Below are 26,306 nucleotides of genomic sequence, written 5' to 3'. Positions count from 1 at the left end.
CTGACAGAGGCCGGTCCACTCTCAGGAGACACAACTCACAGCACACTTGACTTTAATATGGTCTGCATGAAGTGTTTTCAGCGTGGATTTTGTTGGCAATTTTTTGTGGTTAATAGGGTTGTACGTTTTTCTTTCAGGGGTAGGCAATGACTGAACAGCTGTATCCTTTTGATGCCATCGTACACACCTCTGATGTTACCATATATATTATATATATATATATATATATATATATTTACATAGGCATCACCACATTATCAAGGCCAAGATGCCACTCAAGGATAAGGGTTAAAGAGTGTACAGTAGAAATTGGACAATATAGTAATCATTAGTAATGAAAATTTGGTAAATTTGATAACTTATATGGAACGGCTCATCAAGAACTTATTTACGTTAGACTTGAACACAACCATATTGTAGTCAGCCGGAAAGCAGGAAAACGGAAGACAATTCCACAGGCGTGCAGTTCTAAGAAAGAAGCTTTGTTCATCGAATCTACGTTTAGGTTTAGGCACAGATAAAGAGTGGGGGAATTATTGATAGTGTTTACAGCTAGACGAGTGTTTCTTGTGAAAGTTTGGCGAGGGGGGACCATAGATTGAAGCTCAGTCGAACACTTTCCATGAAAATAACGATACATCAGAGACAAACTGGCAACATCTCTTCTGTGAGATAAAGGTTGCAGCGAAGAGAAAAGGACATCTCCTACGAGGCTACGAAGTCTATTTTGAACTCTATCAAGGCAGGCCAAGTCCTTTCTAGCAGCTCCTGCCCAGATGTGGCAACAGTACCTTGGACGTACCTGGCTCTTATATAGATAGAGAATAGCATCAGCAGTGAGATATTTACCGGATCGATAGAAAGATCCCACCATTTTTCCAGCGGCCTTGGCAACAGATTTGATGTACGTGTTCCATTTAAGATCAGGAGTAATGGTTAAGCCCAGAAGCTTGTCAAAACTTGAGGCTTCCTGAAGACGATATGCATTATTATTATTATTATTATTATTATTTATGTAAATACAGTCATACCTTGCTACGATGTGCAGACTTTTTCAATCATAATTGATCTCATCAGGCAAGAAAATTTAAAAATTCAAAAATTGAAAAGTGTTCAAGACATAAAGAACAATAAAAAAAATATAGTTGCTCTCTTTGATTGAGCACTATCAACGAACCTTGTTGAAATTCAATTATTCTTAATTTTTGGTTATCTTTCTACCTGGAATATAGACATATATATATATATATATATATATATATATATATATATATATATATATATATATATATATATATATATATATGGGGGGTGCGTGTGTGTGTGTATGTGTGTGTGTGTGTATAATGATTGTATAGATTGGTTTTCTATGTGTAAAACCAATGAAACCCGCGTGATTATTAAAGAGTGCTCATTGGAAGACAGAGCTGGTATATAGTCTGTTTATTATACAAACATTGTTGGTTACATATGTGCATACATGTTTCAGTGGAATCTCAATTCAAAGAGTCTAAGTTGACTCTCGTTTCAATATCGCCCATTTTTTGGTCTGATAAGGTGGTCTCTTTAAATTAAAATTCCACTGAAACATATGTACACATATCTAACCAATAAAGTTTGTATAAATAACAGATTCTCTCTCTCTCTCTCTCTCTCTCTCTCTCTCTCTCTCTCTCTCTCTCTCTCTCTCTCTCTCTCTAAACAATAATGACAGTTGGCAGGCCGGTGAATTAACGTTCTGCTCTTATATGAACAGAAATTCTCCATATCTGCAAACGTTTTCGACTGTCATGAGTCTTTGTCACGCACCTGATGAGTTACAGAATTAAAATTGGTGAATTTATTGGTTAAGTCGATTAAAACTATTTCTAAAGGATTTTCGTATACCCTCTCCCCTCCTTCGATAGGATCAGAAAAACAAACAAACAGGAATTGTCGCTGTAGTTTAATCAAACATGTACACACAGACATATATGTGTGTGTAGATGTATATGTATATGCATGTATATGATAGACACGCACACGTATATATATACGCATACACGCACACACACACACACACACATATATAAATATACATATATATATATATATATATATATATATATATATATATATATATATATATATATATATATATGCATATATATATATGTATATTTATATATAATTTTAAAATTATCAAGGTTTGCAGGTTTTTTTGGAGTATGAAAACGATGTTTTTTTTATTTAATATTTTATGTTTCATATTTCATATAACTCTGCCCTCGCGGAGGGGGTAAGTAAATAGGTACAACAATATTATTAGCAATATTAAAACTATCATCATTGTTATTAATACTTTACGATATCTATTAATATTTTTGCTTAAATTATTATTATTATTATTATTATTATTATTATTATTACTATTATTATTATTATTACTATTATTATTATTACTATTATTATTATTACTATTATTATTATTATTATTATTATTATTATTACTATTATTATTATTACTATTATTATTATTACTATTATTATTATTATTATTATTATTACTATTATTATTATTATTATTATTATTACTATTATTATTATTATTATTATTACTATTATTATTATTATTATTATTATTACTATTATTATTATTATTATTATTACTACTACTATTATTATTATTATTATTACTATTATTATTATTACTATTATTATTATTATTATTATTATTATTATTATTACTATTATTATTATTACTATTATTATTATTATTACTATTATTATTATTATTATTATTATTATTACTATTATTATTATTATTATTATTATTACTATTATTATTATTACTATTATTATTATTATTATTACTATTATTATTATTATTATTATTATTATTATTATTATTATTATTATTAAATAAAATACGCATCAAGTGCGCTTGAAAGCCAAATCACAACGTAATGCCCAACATGGCAAGGAAAAAGAAAAGGAAAAAAAAGGAAAAAAAAAACAAACAAACAAAATACCGCCAGATACAACGCGCGGCTCTTTGCAGACAGACTTCTCTCTCCAACTTTACAACATGGCAAGGAAAAAGAAAAGAAAAAAAAACATACTGAAGATGGAGTATACCTTTTAAATATATTTGTGATAAATTTCAAACAAGTAAAATATTTGTTTATTTTCCTAATATTACGTTGTAATTTGGATTTCAAGCGCACTTGATGCATATTTTATTTTATTCAAATTAAAACAACGTTTCTATATGAAATCTCATTCTTTGACATTATTATTATTATTATTACTTTTTTTTTTACCGTTCAACACACATTTGTTTCAGTATCTAACGATATATACGTATTGAAATCGATTGCGTCTCCTTTTTTGATGTTTGAAAATCAATATTTAAGTTATGTTTACCAATTTTCATATGTAGGTAGATGAGCCTCTCCGTGTTTTTTAAGATATAGTAAGATATCATAGTCTACTTATTCTAATTTTATTTACACAACTTAATCTAGAGTATGTTTTTCACAAGGTCTAATTTTAGTTATGAAAAATGATGTTACTCAAATGTCCACCATTTTCATTTTCACACTCTTGTTCTCTCTGCAGGACATTGTCCAGCACATCACTTAATGTTTCAGGGCTTATGGCCCTAATTTCCTCCTCTATATTGTTTTTAAGGGTATTTATTGTGACTGGTTTTATTGCATTGGGAGTAGGGGAATTTCTTGTGTTGAAGTTTCATTGAAATTCTCTTCGAGTTTCTGATATTGACTCATTCAACCGAAAATATGACTCTACAATAAATATCCGCTCCTCGGTAGTGTAACGACTCATGATAGCGTTGGGAGGGTTACTCTAGATGAGCTGAAAAAATAAAAGAAAAATATGAAAAATTAAGAAAGTTATGAATCTTTTTAACCATCAGCTTCTTTTGGAATAACCTGTACGTTTCCAAAAAATTTTAAAAGTAAAAAAATACATTCTTCTTCCACGAACTGAAAAAAATAATTCACGTGAACTGTTTCGAACATTGTTGCAAGGAATGAACGCTGTCCAAAATACAAATTTCCAGGGGGTTTTTTTTTTCAACGTCTTTCATTTTCATTTCGATACTTTTTTGTGACCAAGAGCGGAGGACCGCCTAAAATATAAAAAATAAAATATTAAATACAAAAAAATAACATCGTTTTCATGCGTCAAAAAACCCTCATAACCTCTTGATATCAATATATACATATGATACAGAGATTGTTTTGTTTTTTTAAACATTGCTGTTATGTGTTTAAGAAGGGTGTTGGCAATGTAGAATACTTGTATAGTGGAGTGACGTGACGTATGGATAAAAAAAGACAATCGAAAGCAACATTTAAATTACAAGTCTTCGCATATTTTTTTTTCCGAAAATCTTTCACATATAAATCAGTAAACCTACACGATAAATCTTTTTTGATAATTTCGAGAGCTCATCTCTTTTTCAAAAAGGAAACAAATAAAAAGTGGGGACAAAAAGGGGGGGCAGAGAAATTGTTATAATTTATGCATTTTTTGTAAATTATTAGATTTTTTGTCGTTAATTTAATAATTAATGCGGTATTAACTATATTATTTCTATTTTTAATATTTTTATATTATGAAATTATTTCTATTTTTAATATTTTTAGATTATTGGAATTAATTATGTAATTATTATAGACTCTCTTAGACATATGATATCTTGACAACTTAAACATGTTTTATTTGATGTAGCATGCTTACATTTACGTAAATGGCATCTGGGTCCTACAAGAGATCTGCAAACAAGCCCACAATGAAGGCAAGAATGAAGAGTGCGCGAATGATTGGCCGAGTTACTTGCAGATGATTTGTTTCTTTCACGTCTAACGCGCAGTAGGTTGATTACAGCTTCAGAGAACTGCCTGATCCCCCTTTTACAGGCAGATTTCCATTCATTTCGTTGCGAAGTAATTCGTTCAAAATCACGAAAAGAATATTTGCACATGTCAAATTCTTTTTCAACTTGTCCTTAAAGCGACGCAGAGGTCTGCCCACATTCCGCTGTCCACCGTTGAGCTCCCCGTACATCACTTGTTTTGATTACCGGTGGTCTTCCATGCGCAAGATATGTTTTCTTCAACGTAGCTGTGATTGCATCAAAAAGCTTTCAATTTTGTCAATACCGCAGCGCGTGTATAGGTTCGCATTAGACATCCGATTGCTTGGGGTGAAGCCACAAATTGTTCTAAGGCAGTTTTTGTGGTAAAATTCAGTTTCAGAGAACTGCCTGACGCCCCTCTCACAGACAGATCTCCATTCATTTCATTTATTCATTCATACGTGTATATATATATATATATATATATATATATATATATATATATATATATATATATAAGAACAAATAATTAAATAAAACATGTTAAAAAAACACTTTGAATAAGTGTTAAAAAACATATTTCATTTCAAAAAGGAAACACAAATTAAGTGGATTGTCCTTAATCCGCGGACTTTCGAATGAAATACTTTCCTTCTCATCAGAGGGTAGGAGTTAGCAAAATGCGGAATCGAATTTTGCTTGCAAAGTATTTAATGAAACTACAAGTAAGCCATAGAGCTTACTTGGTAAAAGTTTTTTTTTTAAATAGCGAAGCCCAGGAAGTGGGGGTAAAAAAGGAAAAATGATTTCACGTGAATGGGTGGTCGGGTGAAGGGTAGAATATCCAATAACGGTAAAATCCAAGAAAAGTTGGTAAACGTCTGGTATCAAGAAGTAAAAATTATATATATATATTTGTAGTCATCGACATACAGTCCTGTTTCGTTGTATCACAACTCATCAGTGCCGCTAGACTAGCATCTCCCCCAAGCCAAGGATTGAACCTAGAACCGTCGTGTTGACAGTCGGCAGTTCTCCCACTCGACCATGGAATCGACGCACGTAAATAACTCGTCGGAATGTCTATTTAAATAGATACCCGCCACCACTTTTATAGTGCTCAAATCGCCTGTTTGTAAACAAACAAACAACGAGCTTCGCATTTTCAGCCAATTAAGTAGCGGTGAGATTATTTACGACAGTGCTCTACCCAAAGAGGGGGGGGGGGCTTAAAATATATTTCTAGTCATCGACATACAGTCCTGTTTCGTTGTATCACAACTCATCAGTGCCGCTAGACTAGCATCTCTCCCAAGCCAAGGATATATATAGTCATCCACATACAGTACTGTTTCGCTGTTTCACAGCCATCCGCCGACCATTCACCGAGCTTCCGCATGCTCCCAGTTCCGGACCCGTACCAAGGCAGTGATTGAGACTGAAGGCGGCTACATTAAATAGATGTCAGCTCTACTACATAATAAAGTTAGTTTTTTTTTCAATAAAGCTGTAGTGTTGTTTTCTTTAGGGCGAGAAATTTATCGTTCCGCCTCGTATTACTTTTACACTATCTCTTCAATTTTTTGAAAAATGTTTCCTTATTAATTAAGAGAATGGGTCAAAGAGAAATAAAGATAAAAGTTTATGTTGGTAATATAATGTTGTTACCATAACGTTTTAATATAATATTGTTAATATAATGTTGTTAATATAATGTTGTTATCATGATATTGGGAATGTAACATTATTAATATAAGTTTCTAATATAATGTTGCTAATGTGATGTTAATTTTATGTTGCTAATGTGATGTTGCTAATTTTATTGTGCTAATTTTATGGTGCTAATGTGATGTTGCTAATTTTATGTGTGCTAATGTGATGTTGCTAATATGATGTTGCTAATTTTATGGTGCTAATTTTATGTTGCTAATTTTATGGTGCTAATGTGATGCCGCTAATGTGTTGTTGCTAATTTTATGTTGCTAATGCGATGTTGCTAATTTTATGTTGCTAATGTGATGCTGCTAATTTTATGTTGCTAATGTGATGTTGCTGATGTGATGGTGCTAATTTTATGTTGATAATTTTATGTTGCTAATGTGATGTTGCTAATATTATGCTGCTATTGAAAGTTTGTTAATTTGATGTCGCTAATATAATATTGCTAATGTGCTGTTGCTAATTTGATGTTGCAAATGTGGTGTTGCTAATATAATGTTGCTACTATAATGTTGCTAATGTAATTTTGCAAAAGTAATGTTGTTAATATAATGTTGCTAATATAATTTTGCTAATGTGATGTTGCTAAAGTAATGTTGTTAATATAATGTTGCTCCTATAATGTTCCTAATGTGATGTTGCTAATCTGATATTGCTAAAGTAATGTTACTAAAGTAATGTTGTTAATATAATGTTGTTAATATAATGTTACTTATATATTGTTGCTAATTTGATTTTGCTAATATTACTGATATAATGCTGCTAATTTGATGTTGCTAATGAAATGTTGCTAATGTAATGTTGCTAATGTAATTTTGTTGGTGTTGCAGGACAAGAATACAATTTTAATAAACTCACGCCGGCCGATGTGAACTCGTTAGGGGAGGAATATGACTACGGGAGTATCATGCATTACGCCAGAAGCACATTCGCTCGCGTTTCATTTGTGGATACAATTTTACCAAAACGTAAATATGGAACCAGGGATATTGGTCAACGGATCAAATTAAGTCCAGGAGATATACGACAGGCAAATAAACTTTATAAATGTCCAAGTAAGTAATGTTGCTACTTTATTTTTTTTCCGACAAAAGGAGGGTGCGCATGTAAATTCACCCTTGTCCGTTCGTCCGTTCGTCTGTCCGCATTTTTCTCAATACGAGGGGCGTGCAATAAATAATGCCCCTGACCCACTTCCAGTTGTCTGATCTAGCTGAAATTTTGCATGTGCATTGATTTATATCTCTACGGGTTATGTGGCAAATTACAGCTCTGAACTAATTGTGGTTTCTGTTTTACAGGTGTTTGAACTGAGTCAGGTGTGAAATGGAGTCTGTTGAATATCGAGCACTGATCCGATTTTTGTATTTGAAAGGACGCACACCACAGGAGACTTTTGATGAAATGAAAGAAACTTATGATGATAATGCCCCATCATATGACCTTGTAAAACGCTGGCATCGTGAATTCAAATATGGCCGGAAGTCTGTGGAAACAGCTCCCAGACCTGGTCGCCCCCCTTCTGCCATTGATAAGGCATCTGTCCGTCAAGTTGAGGCTGCCATTTTGGAAGATCAGTGCATTACTATTTGCCAAATAGCCCAAGATGTTAAGATTAGTACAGAGTCTGTGGAAACTATCATTCATGACCATTTGTATATGCATAAGGTGTCTGCCAGATGGATTCCCAAGTTGCTCACACCATTCCAGAAGCGAGAACACTTCGAGTGCTCGAGGATGAATTTGGAGATGTGCCAAGATGATGAGTCAAAGTTTTCAAAAGACTGATTACACAGGATGAAACCTGGATCCATCACTATGCTCCAGAGACTAAAGCCCAATCAATGCAGTGGAAGCACTTGGATTCACCACCTCCAAAGAAGGCAAGGGTGCAGCCCTCTGCTGGCAAGGTTATGCTCACAGTCTTCTGGGACCAGGACGGAGTAGTGATGACAGATTTCCTGGCAAAGGTTACCACAATTACAGGAGCCTATTATGCTCCACTTTTGAGGAAATTAAGGGAAGCTATCAAAATCAAGAGACGGGGCAAGATCAGCAAAGGTACCCTCCTCCTCCTGCAGGACAACGCTCCGGTCCACAACTCACATGTCGCCAGATCAGAAGCACGGGCGTGTGGTTATGAAATCCTTCTCCATCCTCCCTACTCTCCTGACCTTGCACCCTCTGACTTTCGCCTCTTCCCAGCCATGAAGTTGTTTTTGAAAGGAAAGCGTTTCCCAGATGATGCAGCCTTGATTTCTGAAGTCACGTCGTGGTTGGAGGATCAACCTGGGGTGTTCTACAAAAACGGTCTCCAGAGCTGCATCAAACAATGGGAGAAATGCATAACTCTGGGTGGTTCCTATGTAGAGAAAGACTAATAACTGTGTCAAGTTTCGTTGCTCTACTGCTATAGAAAGTGGGTCAGAGGCATTACTTATTGCACGCCCCCTCGTAACTACACTTTGGAATTTTTTGAAATTTTGCACAAACATTAAACATGATATGAGTAAAAAAAGAGTTACAGAACGGATTTTCTGGGAAAACTCCAGTTGTTCCCCTAGGGGTGCCTTTAGGGTTAAAATGACTAAAATTGACAATTTCGTGCTTATTTAAAAAAAAAATTGATGCCTTGGATTTTTATAAAACTTTCTGAAAAACTGATTTCTATATAACTTTGCGATAACTCTTACTTCGCGATAACTCTTGGGTATACCCAGGGGCTCTTTTAGGGCTAAAATGGGGAGGGGGCAAATGATGGACTTCGTCATTTTTTTTTTTTTTTTTTTTTTTGCATGGTGCAGAATGCAAATTTACATATGTTAAGGCCTGAAACTGCACCGTTTGTACATTTTCACCAGGATTTAGAATCCGCTGGAGATATTTGGGGCTAAATAGGGGGGGGGCACTCACGAAGGGGTCATGCATGCTTCACTTTTTAATTTCAACTTTTAATCCTAAATTAAAACGTGAAATCTTTGACTAGAGCCATCCGCCAAACTGCACATCTTTTATAATTTGTCGTTTTCCAATTAGTCATTTGACTTATTATACATGATAAGTGAATAACCTCCGTTGAATATGACGAAAAAGTATGCTTCGCCAGTGTTTGGACTAATCACAATCAATAAATTCAAAAGAAAAGGGTCATGTGTGTATGCGTGCGTGCGTGTGTGTGTGCACGCGCACGCGCGTGTATGTGTGTGCATGCGTGTGTGTGTGTGCGCGTGTGTGTGCGTGCGTGCGCGCGTGTGTCTGTGTCTATGTGTGGGGGGGGGATGTGTGTGTCATATATATATATATATATATATATATATATATATATATTAAGTAATGTGATTTACAATTTAAAAATTAAAAAAAAAATTTTTTAATTTAAAAATCAAATTTTAATTAAATTAAAAATCAGTTTCCTTCTTATGAAACTGATTTTTAATTTAATTAAAATTTAATTTTTAAATTTTAAAATTTTTTTAATATTTTTAAATTGTAAATCACATTACTTAATATTGAATTAGCTCTAGGACATTTAACTATCGAGCTTATTATATATCTAAATTACAACGAGCATTTCCTGTATTTTAATTAAACTAGTAATTTCACTATTACATTAAAATACACTTAGCTCTTTAGACTATTAGTCTAATCTCCTTTAAATTATATATATATATATATATATATGTACATATATATATATATATATATATATATATATATATATATAGCAAGAGTACCCGTCGTTGACTGGGTTCAAAAACAGCCTACAGAAAATGGACTCTGATTTATGAAAGTATGATAGGTTATGAAAAGGAAGGGTTGTAAAGAGATAGCTTCGAATTTGGGCGTAACAAAACCAAAGCAAAATATGATGAAAGTAAAAATAAAATAGATAAACCCCATAATTTATTATACCATACCTGTTCACACTGAAACACTTATCACAATATTCTGTGGATCTATATTAAAAAACCTTGTTAAACTTTGTGGGATATTTCCATTCTATGGAGATCAGGTGCGAACGAACACCCCCATAATTTTATTATACCATATTTCTTCAAACTGAAACATAATTATCAAAGTATACTTACGCAGATAGATGAAAAGTCTTTATTAAAGTTTGTGCCTATTTCCATTTCATGGAGGCCATCCCTATTTAAGTTAAAACAGACCCCACAATTTTAATGAACCATCGTTCTGCCAGATCAAACATACCCATTCCTGTGTCTCGATACATCTTCTATCATTATATGTAATCAGTTTTTTAAAATAGTCAACCGTATAGGAGCCTAGTCGTGACCAGACACACACACACACACACACACACACACACACACACACGCGCATTCAGCTTTATATTATATATATATATATATATATATATATCTCACACACACACACACACACACATATATATGTGTATATATATTTCAATAAATTTTTTTTCAAAATTGGCACAATTAATTAGGCTCAATAAAAATAAATGTATACTTTCAGAGCATATGTAAAACGAATTATACTAATAATAATAAAATAAAATACGTAAACATAAACGTAAAAATACCGCAGCAGCCGAGATTGAACTCACATCACGAGTTGATAGCTTGTCCGTAGCTGAATATTTGATGCTTCGCCAGGGCTATCAGGGGTATTTTTTATCGTGACGCCATCACTAGATGGATTGTCTACCACGGCTTAAGAGAGGCCCTCAAGAGAAGGATAAACCGCACCAGTTTCCCAACCTCGTATTTTACCTCGCGGAACATACAGCGCCTCGCCTTTCCAAATGGTCACTAATCTGGTACTGGCCAGGATCGACGTTGCTTAACTTCGGTGATCTGGCGAGACCCGTTGTGTCAACGTGATTGTGGTCGAAACAAGAACACTCGGAGCCACATCATACAATCTAGCAATCGGAACCAAGAAAATGTCTGGCTACTTTGACAAAATAACCAAGAATAAAAAGAAAACTCTGTCGAATGCAATAAAATTAAATTATGGAACCAGCAATATCTGTTCTCTGATAGTAAAGATGTTTTATTTGCAAAATGTTCATACTTATATTGTTATTATTGTTGTTTTTTTTGCCGTTTTCAGCTTGTGGTCGTACGCTGCAGGCAGCAGCAGGACAATTTTCGCATGATCCAAGTCAGCGGGAAACGACCGATCGAGAAGTCTGTGAATGGCGAATATCTGCCACTCATGGGGAGAAAATCATCCTGAATATCACATCGATGGACATTCCGGAATCTCGAAATTGCGCCACAGATTTTCTTGAAGTGCGCGATGGATATTACGAAGGATCAACAAAATTAGGTGAGCTTATTTATTTATTTAGTTATTTAGTTAGTTATTTATTTGTTTATTTGTTTGTTTATTTGTTTGTTTATTTGTTTGTTTGTTTGTTTATTTATTTATTTATTTATTTATGTATTTATTTATTGTTTATTTGTTTGTTTATTTATTTGTTTGTTTGTTTATTTATTCATTTATTTGTTTATTTATGTATTTATTTGTTTATTTTTTTTTTTATTTATTTGTTTGTCTATTTATTTATTTGTTTATTTAGTTATTTTTTTATTTATTTACTTGTTTATTTATGTATTTATTTATTTGTTTATTTATTTATTTGTTTATTTTTTTATTTATTTGTTTTTTTTGTTTATTTATTTATTTGTTTATTTATTTATTTATTTATTTATTTAGTTAGTTAGTTGTTTATTTATTTATTTGTTTATTTATTTAGTTAGTTATTTGTTTGTTTATTTATTTATTTATTTATTTATTTGTTTGTTTATTAATTTTTTGTTTATTTATTTGTTTATTTATTTGTTTGTTTGTTTATTTATTTGTTCATTTATTTATTTTTTATTTATTTGTTTTTTTGTTTATTTATTTGTTTATTTATTTTTTTTTTTATTTGTTTATTTATTTATTTTTTTTTATTTGTTTATTTATTTATTTGTTTGTTTTTGTTCTTATTCTTGAATTAATACATACTTCCTGTTTTACAAGTATTTTAATAGTGTGTGCCCCAAGGAACTTCAAGCTCTTGTACCTTCTCAACGTAAATACCCGAAATAAATCAGACAAGCTGCAAAATCCCACCCCTACACAGTAAAGATCCCTATATGCCAGAAAGCCTTCTAATCTATGAATTTCTTTCCTCGGACTGCGAGACTATGGAATTCCCTTCAGGGTTTTTGCAGAAGTTCAAGTGTAATGTAAACAAACATCTTGCTGCTAAACTCCCTACATGGTATCCCAGATAGTAGCGCCCTACATCAAAGTGGCGCTGTGCCTTTTTTAAGGTATCCCAGATAGTAGCGTCCTACATCAAAGTGGCACTGTGCCTTTTTTAAAGGTATCCCAGATAGTAGCGCCCTACATCAAAGTGGCACTGTGCCTTTTTTAAGGTATCCCAGATAGTAGCGTCCTACATCAAAGTGGCACTGTGCCTTTTTTTTAAGGTATCCCAGATAGTAGCGCCTTACATCAAAGTGGCACTGTGCCTTTTTAAGGTATCCCAGATAGTAGCACCCTACATCAAATTGACACTGTGCCTTTTTTAAGGTATCCCAGATAGTAGCGCCCTACATCAAAGTGGCACTGTGCCTTTTTTTAAGGTATCCCAGATAGTAGCGCCCTACATCAAAGTGGCACTGTGCCTTTTTTAAGGTATCCCAGATAGTAGCGCCCTACATCAAAGTGACACTGTGCCTTTTTTAAGGTATCCCAGATAGTAGCGCCCTACATCAAATTGACACTGTGCCTTTTTTAAGGTATCCCAGATAGTAGCGCCCTACATCAAAGTGGCAGTGTGCCTTTTTTAAGGTATCCCAAATAGTAGCGCCCTACATCAAAGTGACACTGTGCCTTTTTTAAGGTATCCCAGATAGTAGCGCCCTACATCAAAGTGGCGCTGTGCCTTTTTTTAAGGTATCCCAGATAGTAGCGCCCTACATCAAAGTGGCACTGTACCTTTTTTAAGGTATTCCAGATAGTGGTGCCCTACATCAAAGTGGCACTGTGCCTTTTTTAAGGTGAAACTGTAATAAAAGAAATAGGTAAAAATGTTCAAAATTGCGATAATGTGACTAAAAACTCATTCCATACAAAATTCGTGCCATACACAGCGGATGTAGACTTCACAACAAGATGAGAAATATGCTTTGCTCTCTCCGTAAAATGAAAAACAAAATCGAAGTTCACTAAACTGATTTTTTTGCAAAAAATATAACGCTACTCTACCGTTTTAACAACGTTTTTGTATATATATATATATATATATATATATATATATATATATATATATATATATATATATACTAGCAAAAGTACCCGTAGTTGACTGGGTTCAAAAACAGTCTACAGAAAATGGACTCTGATTTATGAAAGTATGATAGGTTATGGAAAGGAAGGGTTGTAAAGAGATAGCTTCGAATTTGGGCGTATCAAAACCAAAGCAAAATATGATGAAAGTAAAAATAAAATAGATGAACCCCATAATTTATTATACCATACCTGTTCACACTGAAACACTTATCACAATATTCTGTGGATCTATATTTTAAAAAAAACTTGTTAAACTTTGTGACATATTTCCATTCTATGGAGGTCAGGCGTGAACGAACACCCCATAATTTTATTACCCCATATTTCTTCAAACTGAAACATAATTATCAAAGTATACTTACGCAGATAGATATGAAAAGTCTTTATTAAAGTTTGTGCCTATTTCCATTCTATGGAGGTCAGGCGCGAACGCAGACCCCACAATTTTATTATACCATCCCTATTTAATTTAAAACATACTTATCAAAGTATTATTATGTACATCTATATCAAAAACACTTGTAAACGTTTTTTTTTTAATTTTTTAATTTTTCATTTCCATACTTTGTGGACCAGGCGCGAACGCAGACCTCACAATTTTAATGAACCACTGTTCTGCCAGATCAAACATACCTATTCCTGTGTCTCGATATATCTATCATTATATGTAATCAGTTTTTTAAAATAGTCAACTATATAGGAGCCTATTCATGACCACGCACACACACACACACACACACACACACACATTCAGCTTTATATATATATATATATATATATATATATATATATATATATATATATATATATATATATATTGTTTACTGTTTTTTGGGAAAGAATTCCAACAAAGTGCGCGATTACAAAGAAAAACTTTTTGGATATAAGAGCTTAATATTTATTTATTTAATTGCACAGAAGTTCAGAAAAGGGCTTGAAACCGACGGTACCAATGTTTTTCTGAATTTCTGTACAATTAAATAATTATATATATATATATATATGTGTGTGTGTGTGTGTGTGTGTGTGTGTGTGTGTGTGTGTGTGTGTGTGTGTGTGTGTGTGTGCTAGCATGGGTGCCTGGCGTTGCCCGGGTGTTTGGAGGTGTGTGTTAAGCAAAAAAAAAAAGTGGTAGTAGGAAGGCAGGCTCGAACCCGTACCGCGAAGGAGGAAAAGAACGTGAAAAAAAAACGTGATACTGATCTTGTGAAAATCTGTCGCCTCTATCGAAAGTTTTAGGCAGACATGCAAACATACATACATAGATTTATATATTTGTAGCTCAAATTTTCGAACCAAACCGATTAAAAAGCTTGCCCCATCTCTGAATACCCTTTATGTAAAATTTCAAATGTTTAGACCAGAAATTTTCTTTAGTAATTTGGTAGATACCGCAGAGGTCAAATTTTTTTAACTTTGACCCCTATTATGACCCCTCAACATTTATTCTTTTGGGCTCAAATCAAGTTATTAAGTTAGGTCCATGTCCAAGGAACCTATATCTAAAATTTTAATTGTCGGAGGAGTTTGGTAGAGTTCTCAAAGGTCAAATCTTTGAACTTTGACCCCTTAACAGACAAATTTCTGTCCAAAAACGCATTGCAAAGATTTTCCCAAATCTCAGTACCCTGTATATCAAATTTCGAGTCTGTAGACTGAAAGTTGACGGAGTTATTGTGTAGGGAAATGTACACAGACCTACACACAAACACACACACAAACACACACACACACACACGTTCGCTTTTGTAGATATAATAGATAGATATATCTATAATTCTTAAACGTATTAATTGTAGCATTATATTTTTGCAAACATATCGGTTTGAGGAACTTCATTAAAGAATATTCGTAATAACATTTTTTCAGAAGTTAAATGATTAACACTTCGTATAATTGATCGGGAAAAGCTCAGATAACCTTCGCTTGCCTCGTAAACCATTATTCTTTCTTGGAGTCGTGTTACACTTTGGTCAAATAAGAAACTTCGTCTTGTGTGTCTTTCGCGGTAATTTCCGAGGCCATGTCAGATCTTTTGTTCTCTCGCCTTATTTGTAATTTCAGCTTTTATTCAAAACGCCATTCATGAGCCGACATTCTATTAAATCTTCTCCGGCTTCACAGGAGTAAAATCTACGAGGTTTGATAGCTGTGGCGAGCACGATACGTTAGCCGCTGCGTGCTGGTAAATATCTCAAGATTGCGGTCAATCACGACAACTGCAACAACAGCTGTGGCCAAATGCAACCAAACCAAAATTCATCTGCTAGAAATATCTCAGCACACGAAGACAAAAATCTTCATGGTTTCTGGAATATTCCGATCACCTGAAAGTAAGGTGATTGCTACCACACCAACCAAACTCGATCACCCCACGCAAAAACTTATCTTTCCCAACTTTTTCTATTTTTTTTTTTTTTACTTTTCTGCCTAACAAATATCTCTCTACCTATATAAGAGCCAAGTACTCCAATGATAAAGTACTGTTGCCACATCTGGGCAGGAGCTGCTAAAAGCATTCACCCTGCCTTGACAGAGCTCAAAATAGACTTCATAGCCTAGTGGGGGATGCCATTTTCTCTTCCCTGCACCCTCTTTCCCACAGAAGAGTCGTTGCGAGCTTGTCTCGCAACGACTCTTCTGTTTATCGTTATTTTCATGGCAAGTGCTCGTCTGAGCTCCAACTTATGGTCCTCCGTTGCTTAACTTTCACTAAAAACACTCGTCTGTCTGAAACTACTATCAATAGTTTTCCCTACTCTTTATCTGTGCCTAAACCTAAACATAGATTCCAGGAACAAAGCTCCTGTCTTGGAACTGCACACCTATGGACTTCTCTTTCGTTTACTTGCTTTCCAGCTGACTACAATATGACCGTAGATTCCATGAACAAAACTTCTTTCTTAGAACCGCAAGCTTTTGTAACTCGCTTCTGTTTGCCTGTTTTCCAGCTGATTATAATGTGGTCGTCTTCAAGTCTAATGTAAACAAGTTCTGGATCAACTAGTTACTACACTACACTCATTAACCTCCGGGTCTTGATGAGTGGTTACTCCTTTATAATATAAAAAAATATAACTACCTTGTTAATCTGGTATAATTGTACAAGTGTTTGCTAATGATCCTAGTGACTCGGGTTCAATCCTCGGTTGAGTTCTGTCCAAAAAGTTTTTGTTAAAGCTAAAATTATCTGCTCCTTTTTTAATTCGTGGTTACCGTTCTGCAGACGGGCGAAGATGGCAAGCAAGACATGGTCCCTTCTGATTAATGATTATCTTCCTCTCAGATGGCGTGGAAGCCCTCCCCTTTCTTTTCATGTTAAGAATGGCTTTTTTTACTACGTCTAATTATCCATTCAAATAGACAGCAGAAACCGGAAGTTAAAAATAGCAGACAATCTTGACTATCACGAATTTAAAAAAAAATGGAAGTTGATACTCTCTTGTTAAACATTCAGCATCATGTTGGAAGGTGGGGGAGAGCCAAGCCAACGCCCCTAAAAAAGTAGCAATCTGGTCTATTAAAAACTTTCCGAACAGCCGTCTGCATTCCCTTGTCAGGGCGCCTCAGGCAGCAAGCAATAGACTTATTCGTCTGAAAGGCGAGAGGCAACGGCCTGGGAAGCTGAACCTCTTGAATTGCGCAGGACTAACAGCCGTACTTAGTTAATAGAGCAAAAGTCATTTTAATAATGGCCTAGTGTGGCATTTTTATGAATCAAACGTTAAACAAGGTTAAACGAGCAGTTCGCCCATGTCGTTTCTAACGGATGCGTACTTGTGCGTTTTCGCCGAGAAACAACTAACAAAACAAAAAGTATTTTACATACATCCGCGGTCATACTAGTAAGCATAGTCTCTATTTATTGACGTAGGGTCTCAACATATAACCGGACATCTGCCTCACTATTAAGACGCGTCTATATTTGAGTGGACAGTGAGGTTGTTTATCAGGTTTATAGAGGAAGAATGTAATCCCTACTTTATATGACTAGAACTCCTACCGAGACTCCTATTTTAAAATCCGAATCCGGAAGTGCTAACTTTAACAACTATTTCTCATACGACAGAAACGGACCTTAATTTGGTTCAGGTGCACACATCCACTTCCGGTATATATGTAAGAGAATTACATGGTCATAAAAAATGTTATCTGTTTAAGAGGCTGGCAACTCTCGGACAGCTTAAAGAAATGTGCACCAAAATAGAAATATTGCTATGACGTTATAGAATGAAATTCATATAATCACGATGTGTCGTAACTCTTACTTTCGATCAAGGAACAATCAATAAGTTTTTTTTACATACGTGCGCGGTCGCTGGTTTTCATTTTCTCCGTCGTCGCTTTCCATGCATGAGCGTTAATCCCTTTTGTGGTCGTGATCTTCTGTTTAACACTCATGGAAATACAATGGAATTGAAAATTCAGATAGTGTGCCCTTCGGGGGAAGGGAGAGATCAAGTATTAATTTTCTTTCAAATGGTCGATGCATGGGCAGAGTCTGGATACAATATCCACTTAGATTCTCTCTACATTTTTTAGACCATGTTTGTTCTCTTTGTTTCCCAAGTACCACTGACTAGAAACTCTTCCCTGTCTTCGCCTGTCAAACACGTGACGTCATTTCTACATAATAATATTCGACACCTGCTGTTTAGCACATTTTTCTAAAGAGGTAATCTTTAAAATTCCTTGCCTCAATCACGCCAGTTACACTTGTGACAACAGTAGCAGCTGTATGCAAATGTCCGAGATGTGTATGAGGTGACGTCACAGCAAGGAAGAAGGGGAAAAAAGATTACAAAAAAGAAAAACAGTCGAGAATGACAGAAATAGACGTGTTACTCACGTGATACTCACGTGATCCGAGAGCGACAGGAAAAGACACGCCCTAAACATGGCCAGACAAAGAGTACCATGTATTCGATACGGCAGAGCTTTGTTAAGTACATTGGAGTACGAGAAAACGTTTGAACAAGACACAAGGCGTTATTCTGGAAAGTACCTGTAAATAAATGTCTATTGTTGCATTAAAAAAAAGTGAATTGAATTTTTTCCTTGTCTTTGTTTTCCTTGCGATTGCTTGCATGCAACGTGTCTCGAGTGTTAGCTTATACCGACTACATTGCAGTGTTAGCATACCTCCTTGGGTCCTTCGAGTGCGCCAGCTGGGGAATTCTGATTATTTCCTCGTTTTTATAGGAGTTTTTATCGGCTTCTTAGATTTTGAGCTTAAAACGATTTTCATTGGCTGAAAAATGTTGATTTAGTACTTTCCTGTGAAAACTGTATTTTCGTTTGTCGCCAGATTATCCTGACAAGTATTTAATTCAGTACCTCAACTTATTGGCGTAGAATGCCAATATATGTTCGGTGCGGGGCTAAAAACAATGGTTACAAATGATAATATTGACGCATGGGCGATTAAGAATAATTCTCCTGCTATCCAACGCATTCGATACAGAAAACACAGATATATAATTTTCTTTTGTGAATATTTAAATTTGTGTATATTTCCAGGGCGATTTTGCGGCAAAACTGTGCCTGGAGTTCTTCAATCAACAGACAGTCGGATGTGGCTGCGGTTTATGAGTAGCCAAAAGAAAGGCGAAGGATTCGTGGCTAAATATGAAGGTTCGTACGATTTCTTTTTGTCTTCTTCTTTTTCTTAATTTTTTTATTTTTTTATTTTAGGGGGGTGTTTTATTTTGTTTTGATATTTTAGTTTTTGTTTCATAAAAAGTTTAAATAAATTATATTAAAATAAACCAGTAGATGTATTCCGCGTTTTGTGATTACAACCACCGCCTCCGCCGCCGCCGTCGTCGTCGTAGTCATCATCAGCAGCAGCACGACAATCGTCACCACCACCATCACCACCACCATTACAATCATCATCATCATCATCATCATCATCATCATTCATCATTCATCATCATTATCATCATCATTCATCATCATCATCATCATCACCACCATTGTCACCAATACCATCAGCAACAGCAGCAGCAACAGCAGCAGCAGCAGCATCATAATAATCATCATCATGACCATCATCATCATCATCATCTACGGTTACAGAACCTTGCATAAGGATATATCACGTGTAACGGGAAAATGCTGTTACAGAACGGGTGTGCCAGAAATGGTTTGCCCAATTCCGAACAGGAAGTTCTTCAATGAAAGATGCTCCTTGCTATGACCGGCCGGAAGTGATTGACAGTGATGAACCAAGTGAAAGCTGTAGTTGAACAAGATTGCCGTTTGACAATCAGACAAATCGCAGACATTCTCCAGATTTCCAAGTCGAGCGTGGAAAATGAATTACATAAATCCGATTATGTTTCTAAACTTTATGCTTGCATTCCTCTTTCCTTAAAAAAAATTTTTTTTAAACAACCAAACTTTTTGGCCAACGCAATAAAAGTAAGTTAGTACGAGTGAGCAGGGTAATGCTGCTGACATTATTCCATAAGTGAAGGTTGCCAACATTTATACGTCAGTAACTACTTCAATCCGTCTATTTCGTTTCTTTTTTTTATTTTTTATTTTCTAATGTTTGTAAATATGAGATTCAGGTTATTTCAGCAAAGAATTACATACCTCCTCTATGCGCTATTCATCCATCCAAAGATTTTACTCGTTATAAACTATATTTTGGTGTATGATGACTATTTCCTGTTAATTTCAGTGTTATGTGACCAATAGTTTAAAAGTTTATCGGTTAAATATTTTCCCACACGTATGCATATGCATCTATTGTTTTATTTATTTATATGTTTGAATATATTTTTATTCATGCAGATTTCATATTTTTTATTACAGAGCCAATACTCTATTGAATATTATATTGTACCTAATATATTGAATATTATATTGTATCATTATACTGAATATTATATTGTATTATTATATTGAATATTATATTGTACCTGTTGTGGGGGTACAAATCACCCCTATTTGAGAACAAAGTGGAATCAACCAGTCCTATGGATACCACTGGTTTCAGAGACTAAATGGAGACATTCATACCATGTTTAACTGCATACTACAAACACGTTCCTCTCATATAACTTTAGTGGCTCCTGTATTCTTTATGATAAATACATATTATTTTTTATACACTTTACAGTACTTGTGGTTTCTTTCATTTGGGAAACTCCCTGCCAGGTTCCTGCTTCCCCAACTGTACTGACATGCTGAAGTTCAAGTGTAACATGAACCGACATCTTGCTGCCCAACTCCCCACCTAGTACCCCTGTAGCCTGTGTCCCTAATAGTAGGCCCCTACATCAAAGTGGCAATGTGCAGAGCTCTACATTGCGAGTGAAACAGTCGCATTTGCGAGTGATTTTTCAAAGTGTCGACTAGAAATAATTTTAGCGATTGTATTTCTTTCACTGAGTCTTCCAAAGCTAACTACTAAGAAAAAATATATTTTCAATTTTTTTTAAATAAAACGAAGTTAAATTATTTAAACAATAAAAGTTTAATAGAACAATATACTCTTTTTTTTACGAAGGCTGTTAAAAAAATATCTGAAGAAATTAGAATGTTTATACCTTCAAGTATTAATATAAAATTTGTTGTATATTTAGAATTACACTTATTAAAAGAATACAAAAAAAAACAACTTTATTATGTACATAATCGTCACAGAATAAAGAGGTCATATTCTAAAAATCATGTGGGTTTGGCTAGTAACGTTTCTATTTGGCTAGTAAACGAAAATATTTAGTTGTCAAAGGTCAGCTAAAAAAAAAAAAATTTCTATAGAGCCCTGATGTGTCTTGTTTGGGGTGAAAATGTAATAAAAAAAATTTTTTTTTTTATTGTGACCCCTAGCACGGGCCTACAACACTAATATATAATAATGATTTCAAAAGTTTTAAAGTCTGACTTGAGTACCATCAGCTAAAATCGAAACCAAAACATTCAGAGCTCCAGCTGCATTCCCTATCGTTTGAGCTATCAAAAGATAAGCAAGAAAGATTTTCAATTAAACCACTTTATATAGAAAACGTACATGTAATCTGTCTTTGTCTGTTTCAGCCATTTGTGGTGGTGTCATTAACAAGGATAGCGGCATATTGACTAGCCCGAATTCGCCCGATGATTACCGAGCCAATCAGGAATGTGTTTGGCGATTAACCGTGCAGAAGGGATATTCAGTCGGACTTATGTTCCAGTCATTCGAGGTTTGTTGAAATCTTTTTCTTTTCTTAACGAATAAAATCTGTACCCTTTTATGACCTGAATTATGATGTAGATATTAAAAAATATTAACCGTTAATTTTAATTAGTTTAAAAAGTAATGTTACTATGATTTTAAGACGTTTTTACTGTAATGATCTTTCATTATGAAGTTCAATAGTTAAATTACCATTGAGAATTTTTGCATTTCATAAACTTACCTTGATTATTATCCATAGTGCTTGAAAAAAAGTGTGTTAATGACAGCAAACGAAATCCTTCACTCTCTGTGACAGATGACGGCATAGTTAATGTAAGCAATTAACAGTTACAATCTGGAGATATCTGGCATCTACTCAGATACTGAACTAATGCGTATAAGGCGTGTTTGAATCAATTCCCACTTTATTTATGCCGTTATATTCATTTATTTATGACTGAACGAATTAGTTCAACCAGGTCATAAAGGGTTAATAAATGGCGCTAAATTATGACCTCGTCTTTATGCCTAATTTGGCGGTTTCATATATTTCATAGTTGGCAAGGTTATGAACTTTTGTGCTAGGCCTTTGACATGTCAAGAGCTGCCGTCCTAGAAACCGACACTCACCTTTGATAGATTTACTAATCCTATACGATATCCAGTCAGCACGTCAGCTGTTTATCTTGCAGGATGAGACGATTGACGATCATTGCTGACAGGCATATTCATCCGTCATTGCCCAGGAATGAATGGGGATCCTCTGTGTACTGCTGTTCCCAAAAATGGCGCCAAAATATGACCTCGTTTTTATATTTGAAGTTTTGGATTTGGTGGCTCCGGATATTCCATAGCTAGCAAAGTTTTGTGTCAAACTCTAACAGAAGGTTTTTGAATATCTTAGGAGGTTTCTCTCTAGAAACAAATCCCATCTTTCTATAGATTTGCTGTGCAATATTACAGTCAGCTCGTTAGTTGTTGATCTTGCAGGACGAAATTCATATTGCCTGCCACTAAGTAGATTGCTTTGCTGAGATGATTGATAAATGTAAACTAACTATTGCTGACATACATGTACACCTGGCATTGCCCGAAAATGAATGGGGTCTGTTTGTATATCCTTTCCCTCAGCTCTGGACCCCATATGAAAACTTTAAGACCTATTTTTATTATATTAAGTAAATGTAAGATCTAATGAGGTTTTGTAAAAATATTACTTACTGTTTGGTTGGACTGCGGCTACAAAAAATCATTTTAATTACAGTTTCTGCGTCAGATTTGTCTCATATTATTCTTCAGCTTGCTGTTCTCATTTTGAGTGTTATTTGCACAACGTTTCAGCCGATGTAACCTCCAACCTTCTTCAGGTGTGTCCTATCAAACTCAGGAATCTTTCTGTTGAACTCGGGAATCTTTCTGTCAAACTCGGGAATCTTTCTGTTGAACTCGGGAATCTTTCTGTCAAACTCGGGAATCTTTCTGTTGAACTCGGGAATCTTTCTGTCAAACTCGGGAATCTGCACAGAATTTTGGACGGAACCCGTTATTTAATTGACTAAGATAGCATACTCTCGTTCCGGCAGCCATAACGAAGTAATTCGCATTTTTATTTTGTGTTTCGCTCGCAATAACGATAGAACCTTCAACCTCCAGAAAAGCGTAATTTGATTTTACAAGAGTGCTTTATCTACTACGTTAAGAATTCCATTTGAAATTCCGTTCAGATTCCCAAGTTTGACAGAAAGGATCCCCCGAGTTCAACAAGAGACACCTGAAGAAGGTTACGTTGTCTGAAACGTTGTAAAATAAACATTTAAAATGAAACCAAGAGTCTCGGAGATTCAAATATTCCGAGGTCCTGGATATGACCTTGGATGTCTTCAAGTCCAACGTAAACAAATTCCTAATGAACCGCCCTCTTAAGTAAACGCTTCATTAAATCTCCACACTAACGTACTGTACTTGCAATAACCCTTATCCCTGAGTGGCTTCCGGGCCTTGATAAGTGGTGACCATCGTGTAAAAAAAAAACAATATGACCTTAAACTATATCCAGTGGTGAGGCCCCAGCTTGCGAGCTTTGGAGAGTGTAGAGCCACCCTTTAATTGCTATTGTTCCCAGGTCCACTCTGACCGGGAGTGGTAGTACCTGTTAGGGTCCCAACTATGGGTTAAATAGAAACCGACTTGAAAACAACAAATATATTCTATTAAAAAAATCTTCTTCAAAATCTTTGGATTCAGCATTAAATAACCTGAAAAGGGTTGATATGCCGTAAAAGAACCAACCAACAGCCAACAACAAATAATACGAATACTGAATCGTCATCTCAAAAATTCAGTAACAAAAAAAGTATCACCACGTTTTAAGTAAACGTTCGGCATTTAAGTTGTTGAGAAATCTACGAATGTCCATACAGACAATAATCTCGTAATGATGTTTCTGAATTTTTGGAGATGAGGATTGGTTAATGGTATTATTTGGATCCTCCAACTACTGTTTTCATCGTGAGTGTCATTTTCACAAAATTCCGGTCGATGTAACCTCCGACCTTCTTCAGGTATGTTTCTGTCCAGCTTGGGAATTTGATGGGACAAACATGTGCATGCGTGTGTGTGTGTGTGTGTGTGTGTGTGTGCATGTGTGTGTGTGTGCATGTGTGTGTATTAGTGTGTGTGTGTGTGTTTGTGTGTATATGTGCGTGTATGCATGTATGTTTGTGTGTGCATGTATGCTTGTGTGTGAGTGTGTTTGTGTATGTGTATGGCTGGATGTGTGTGTGTGTGTGTTTGTGTGTATATGTGCATGTGTGCATGTATGTTTGTGTGTGCATGTATGCTTGTGTATGTGTATGGCTGGATGTGTGTGTGTATGCGTGTGCATGTGTGTGTGTGTTTGTGTGTGTGCATGTGCGTGTATTAGTGTGTGTGTGTGTTTGTGTGTATATGTGCGTGTGTGCATGTATGTTTGTGTGTGCATGTATGCTTGTGTGTGAGTGTGTTTGTGTATGTGTATGGTTGGATGTGTGTGTGTGTGTGTGTGTGTGTGTGTGTGTGTGTGTGTGTGTGTGTGTGTATCCAAAGAGAGAAATAGCCCAAACGGATAGGAAAGGGAGAGGAAAACCATGGGAGAAGGTTTTGCCCAGGTACCACCAGCTAACCCTGACTGTCTATTATATAAAGGACTTTTGTCTGTGTGTACTGTGTGTATGTCTTAGGATTCGTATCCCGGACCACGTTCCAAACGCCATAATCAACGCACGGCGTAAGCTTCCGAGCCTTAAGGAAGTACTTCTAATCAGGAGGCTTTTATGGTTTGGGCACGCTTTTATTGTCCCCCAACTGAACAGATTCACAAGGCAATTGTACAAATACTCTCCCAGGATAGCACAACAAGAAGACGTGGCTTGCAACAGTCAAAGCTGACTTGGAAGCTATGACCGACTTTTGCATCTTCCCAATGAAGTATGCTGCGAAGTCGGCAGCGGACAGACCTGAACAGACTGTAATGCAACAAATTAACTTGGAATCAGCTCAACCCACCCCGGGTGCATACCATGACAAGTACAAGCCCCAACTCCAATCTGATTATTCTCCACATCTTATAACTTAACGAAAACTATTATTCTTGATATTGATCAACGACCTTCCTGATAATATTGTGTCCGAGATGGGTATATTTGCTGATGATACAGCACTCTATAACATGAGGGAAGAAAGGAAGTATAGAAATCTAAGACAAAAGCCGTAGTTGAATGGGGTCACAAATGGATGGTGACATTTAATGCTAGTAAGACTAAGCTGTTCTCCTTTAACAATTACAAGACCCCCTGCCCAACAACAGATATCTATCACAAATAACACCCTATCTGAGAATTCTTTCTTTAAACGCCTCGGCTTAACATTCACAGGAAATATGAACTGGAACAAATACATTGAGAACATTGCAAAGGCTGCTGCAAGAAAGGTGGGCTCCCTCTATCGTGCTAGAAGACTACTTACACCTGAAAGTATCCTGTACTTCTAAAAGGCCACCATTCGTCCATGCGTGGAGTATTGTTGCCACATCTGGGCTGGTACCTCTACCACTGGCCTCTCCCTATTGGATATGCTTCAAAAAAGAGTTTTCAATCTAATAGATCCCACTTTGTCAACTAAGCACCAACCCCTGTCCCATCGCCGCAATGTTGCATATCTGTGCCTGTTTTACAAGTA

At 35.2% G+C, this 26,306-nt stretch overlaps 1 protein-coding gene across 1 annotated transcript in view; it reads left to right on the top strand.

Moving 5' to 3' along the window:
• Positions 1–26,306, top strand: part of LOC145266316 (tolloid-like protein 1) — a 213,627-nt gene that overhangs the window by 156,745 nt on the left and 30,576 nt on the right. The window contains exons 6-9 of the mRNA XM_080121875.1: positions 7,417–7,641; positions 11,681–11,899; positions 19,439–19,552; positions 21,971–22,116. Of these exons, the coding sequence (XP_079978001.1) occupies positions 7,417–7,641; positions 11,681–11,899; positions 19,439–19,552; positions 21,971–22,116 (704 nt within the window). The remainder of the gene's footprint in view (positions 1–7,416; positions 7,642–11,680; positions 11,900–19,438; positions 19,553–21,970; positions 22,117–26,306) is intronic.

Source organism: Euprymna scolopes, chromosome 41, assembly GCF_053919585.1.
Source record: "Euprymna scolopes isolate OS-2025 chromosome 41, ASM5391958v1, whole genome shotgun sequence".
Taxonomy (NCBI): Eukaryota; Metazoa; Mollusca; class Cephalopoda; order Sepiida; family Sepiolidae; genus Euprymna; species Euprymna scolopes.
Note: the sequence above shows the minus strand (reverse complement) of the source record. Positions and strands in the feature narration are given on the sequence as shown.